The 5175-nt window shown below is 42.6% G+C and overlaps 1 protein-coding gene across 2 annotated transcripts in view; it reads left to right on the top strand.

The window, feature by feature from the left end:
- Positions 1–2733: 2733 nt before the first annotated feature.
- The window catches only part of pde8a (phosphodiesterase 8A), a 59274-nt gene continuing 56832 nt past the window's right edge, over positions 2734–5175 (top strand). For both annotated transcript variants that reach the window (XM_007560181.2, XM_007560180.2), the window contains exon 1: positions 2734–4294. In XM_007560181.2, coding sequence (XP_007560243.1) covers positions 4142–4294 — 153 coding nt within the window. In that variant the 5' untranslated portion in view covers positions 2734–4141. The remainder of the gene's footprint in view (positions 4295–5175) is intronic.

The following is a 5175-nucleotide window of genomic DNA, read 5'->3' as shown; positions in this document are numbered from 1 at the left end:
ATAGCTAAACACACGTAAGTGACAGAAAAGCAAAGACAACGGTAAACATGTCATCCCTTCATGAATAATGCAGCCGGCTTCACTGTAAGCTAAGAGGCAAAAAAAACAAAAGAAAGAAAAAAGCATGACCTGTCAGTGGGTTCATTTATATCCCGCCTGCCAACCCTTTATTTAACATTTATTTAACATTTATATTGTTTGTTTAAGCTGGGGTGTTTCCTGTTTTATAGATGTCGTAAATCACATGAGGTTGGGTATTTTTAGTGGCTTTAAAGCTGCTTGAAAAGCTCGGTTTGCCCTAAAACCCTCACTCTAATAGTCATGTGATGTGTTGCTTTAAGCGGCAAAAAAAGCCCCATCACTGCTGGTACAAAAACCGAATGTTTCCAATAAATTACACTGAAGACTGGGAACACCGGGCACTTCTGCACAGCTCTGGGAGGCGTCCAGCCTCCCGAAGCTCCTGCAGCTTGACGTATAAAGGTCAGCTTACATGTCATGGGGAGGAAACATGTGATGATGGTTAATCCCACTTTGACTTTGAAGCCTATAGGGTACAGAAGGGGGGGAAAAAATGCATCATTAAAAGTCAAGGTTTTGAGTTTCAAAAGATGGCTATTCAACAGAGTGGAGGAGTGTCTCTCATGAGAAGCTGTTATTGGTTGCTTCAGGTTTAAACGAGTCCTTTACTCAGCCAAATGTTGGCCTTAAAGAAATGCATGAATAAATGTCGCAGCATTTCTTTGATGTTTTTTTGTATCTCCTTTTCTTCCTTTTATATATCTTTACCAGAATAGTATTTTTAACATCAGTAGTTTTACCCCCTGTGACCAAACCCCACGCAGAGATCTGCACGTTCTGTCAAGGTTGAGTCGGATGCTTATATCGTCTATCGCTTTTGTTTCACTTCAACAACAGCATCAAATGGCATGCGTGTTTACACGATTCTTTGTCAGTCAACTTTTCTGAAGTTGCCATGGCCACATTTATGGACATGTGGTCCAATTGAGTCATCTTATTCACACTCATCTTTTCAGCTTTTCTCTCAAATGTACTCTATAGGACAGAGGTGAAGGCTTTGTGATGGCCACTCCAAAACATTGACTTTGTTGTCTTTTAGCTACTTTGTAAATAATTTGGTGGTCATTGTCCACAAGTCAATGTAAAGACAGTCAATAAAGACAAATATTTTTTGTTTCATCCGGCCCATGTCTCTAAAAAATTAAGGTCTGAGAACATTTGCAAGCTATCATCTGTTTGTTCTTTTTTATGTTGGGTTTTGAGTTTACTAAAGGATTCATTTGACTGTAGGCAATCACACTCTTTGAGCGGCTTCAGTGAGCATCTTTAAAGACTTTCATTGCTGATCTGGTGTATAGGTGTATTTTGAACTAAAACACATTAATCTAGGATCCAGGACCTGTCTTGATCCTGAAAAGCAGAATTACATCCATCCATTTTCTGTACACCCTTATCCCTAGTGGGGTTGGGAGGGGTGCTGGTGCACATCTCCAGCAAATGTTCTGGGTGAGAGGTGGGGTACACCCTGGACAGGTTGCCAGTCTGTTGCAGGGCAACACAGAGACAGACAGGACAAACAACCATGCACACACACACCTGAGGAGAAATTAGAGAGACCAATTTAACTGACAGTCATGTTTTTGGACTGTGCATGCACAAGGAGAACATGCAAACTCCATGCAGAAGGATCCTGGGCTGGGAATTGAACCCAGGACCTTCTTGCTGCAAGGCAACAGTTCTACCAACTGCACCACTGTGCAGCCCCTTACCAGTTATTTTGGCATATTTAGATTTAGATATCTGGGGATGATGATCAGTCCCATTTCCTCTTTGAAGTGTTGAGTTGAAAGAACACATTTTAAAGTCTTGAAAAAGCAGTCGTTACCGGTTGCAGATAGCTAGGAATATTTATTTCTTGGGATAAACAGTTGCTTGATTGTTGGGATCCATCAATAAATGTTACATCGTAAAAACACAACAATACAAAGGTAATTATTAGAACTGGTAGCAGTATTAATTTAAAGACATAAAGACATAGATTAGATACTGCAGAAACGATTTATCATCTTAATATGTGTTTTTGTTTTTTACCTTTTCTAGCAGACGCAAAGGGCTCTTATTGTGAAAGTATGCAGGAAGTTTGAGTTTTTACTATTGTAGCTAAAATGTATGGCTTCAATAGTGATTTTATTTCAAAAAAGCAATGACGACGTAAGGGTGCACCTAATGAGATTAAAATTATAATCCAATTATAATTTATAATCTGTTGAATTCAGCTCCAGTGTGGTCTAATATTTTCTACATCATAATTAAAATAGTAAAACACGCCCCACTTATATCAATTAACATAAACATACTCAGCGGTCTTCAAATAGATGTCTTTGTTTTTGTTTCTTTTTTTTTATCTAATTTTATGAAACAATAATAGGTTCGTAGTACGTTTGCTGACGGTTTACCACTGCAAAAATCCTTTTTGCGGCAAACAAATGGATGTAAACCTCACTAGACGCGCACATTCCAGGTTCAGGAAGAAGCGAATCGCAGAGACTTGTAAACAGCGTACCTGCAGCCAGCTCAGGGACGGCGGGTGAGAGCGCTCTTCCTGCTTTCAAAGTTCCCACGGCACTCCGGGGACCACCCAGCGACGCCGAGCGCGCCTCCCATTGGCTGCTCGCTCCTCATTTGCATTAACGTCAGTAAAGGCTGTAGGTCAATCCTTGCGGGTGCTTTTATTGGATGTGCCGCTGTCAAGCAGTGCTGAAGAATTGGAAGGGCAAACGCCAGAAAAGGCAGAGACAAGACAAACATTAAAATCAGCATTATGTAGCTCGATCCCGCCTTATGTCCGCTCGCGTCAAACTGAGATAATCCTGCCGTCACCGATTTTTAACATCTTCAACTTGTGGACACGGAGCGGGGATTTTTTTTCTCCCTTTCTTTTTTTTAAGATTTTTTTTTTCCTCCGAGTGCGTCTCTCTCTCTCTCTCTCTCTCTCTCTCTCTCTCAAGCGACTACATTCTCCAGAGGTGGTACCTCTTCATATTACAATCAAACAGCCTCTACATCTGTTTTTGTCAAGCTCCAGAATGAGAGGAAAAATCGCGGAGCCTGTAGCGAACTGCAGCCGGGTTTGGACCTCTTAAATCAGGCGGATCATCCTCCACCGGGGGAGCGGATGCCTGAATGGAGACTGCGAGCCATCCACCAGGATCTCCCCGCTTCCTAAATTGGTGAATTTGTGGGCTGACAAATGGAGTGTACTGTCGGGCTGCATGGCCTTGTGTTTCACCGACGGTGTTTGACATGGGAGCGACTGACCAGAATAACACTCCGCAGTGTGAATATTTCAGCCTGTTGATGATGAGCCGCTCAGGACTGGAGCAAAGTGTCGTGAGAATCGCTTTTCTGGCCCGTGTGCTCAGCTGAAGTGGACAACCAGACTGTTGAAGAAGACCAAAAAAAAAACAAACAAAAAAAGGCAATATTTTTGATGGCTCCGAGGTGGGGGAGGACGGATACACGTGAAACCCTGGACATAAAAAATGGATAAAACTCATGCGTAAAGCTGATGAGGGAGGGGGGGTCTCAGGCCTACTTGATAGCAGTAGTGAAGTTGATGGGGGGGTGGGGGGAGTGAGAAAATGATGATGTGGTACGAACTGAAGGCGAGAAGAAGAGCTGGAGTGAGGGATAAAATCCGTGGGGATCTTGGTAGCTGAAGAATAACGGAACCCAAGTTTCTCCAGGACAAGACAGCTGCTTTCATTGAAGATCTCCAATTAACTTCATGTGAAAAACAGGGAGAGGAAATCAGCTTCCTGGTTGAGGGGTGGGTGGGTGGGTGGGAAGGGGGGGGGTTTAGATAGATATTTTATTCATGCCTTATGTTGGAGCAACTGGAGAACCGGCTTTCCTGTGGCCTAGATGTTATATACACACACACATATGCATTTGTAGAGAAACAAATATTTTTGGAGAGAATTTTAACCTTTCGGAGGAAGAGTGGACCTTCAGAAACACACAGAGAGGACGAATGACACTCTTGTAGCCTCAAAAGTAACGCATTTGGAAAGAAAAGAAGAAAAAAAAAAAGACAAAAAGGCTGAAGTGGGTTTGAAGCATGGGCTGTGCTTCAAGTATTCATATCTCTGATAGGGTGGTCTACCACAGTGGAAAAGAGTCTGAGGATTCCCACTCACCCCAGCAGACTAATACAACTCAGCATCAAGGAAATCCTGCCTCCGGACTACCCCTAAAACCCCCTAGCTGCAAGGTGAGACAACCTACATTCATTACGTTCACAGAGACAGGAGAGTGAGTGTGTGTGAGAGGGATCGAGTCAGAAGAAGTTTGCTTTTGTGTGTGTGTGTGTGTGTGTGTGCGTTTGTTTGTAATACCTTGTGGGGACGATTTTCCTGACATATACTACATTGTGGGGACCAATTGCTCCCCGTGGGGACCGGAGCCTGGTCCCCACGATGGGAAACCCTGTTTTTGGGTCAAGGGTCAGATTTAGGGCTAAGGTATGAATTGAGTTTTGGTTGGTTAGGGTTAGGTATGTGATGGTTAGGGTTAGGAAAAGGGTAAAGGTAAGGTTTAGGCTGTAGAAATGAATGGAAGTCAATGGAAAGTCCCCACAAAGATAGCCAGACAAACATGTGTGTGTTTGTTTGTGTTACAGACAGTTGAGTTGTTCAGTCTTTATTCTGGAAAGGCAAAAAAAAAAAAAAAGTTTCTGTGCCGAAGGGACAAAAACAACCATGTCTGCAAACCACAGGAAGGACATTCTAGGAAAAAAAAAAAAAGGATCCAGGTGGTTACTCAGCTTGCACATGACTGAATCAACTTTACTTCACTTTATTTTGACTCTTTTCGAACTTGAAAACACAGTTTGGGATCTCAGAGGAAACAGGCCTTCATGCAAACTCTTCTGACGTTGTAGGCTCGTTTTTCTCCGACCCAACTATTGTTTTCTTTGTAGTTTCAGGAGGATGCAAACCATTGTTACCGTTTTTTTTGTTTTTTTTTTCAGACGATCTAAGCATACCTGACATGTGTGATCCCAACACGGGAGTAGAGCATGGCCTGTACAGGGCCGAAAGTCTAAGCAGAAAACATCAACATCTATTCTCAACATGGTTCTACATGCACCTT

Source organism: Poecilia formosa, unplaced genomic scaffold (genome assembly GCF_000485575.1).
Source record: "Poecilia formosa unplaced genomic scaffold, Poecilia_formosa-5.1.2 Scaffold113, whole genome shotgun sequence".
Classification (NCBI taxonomy): Eukaryota; Metazoa; Chordata; class Actinopteri; order Cyprinodontiformes; family Poeciliidae; genus Poecilia; species Poecilia formosa.
This window is presented reverse-complemented; position numbering and strand designations above follow the sequence as displayed.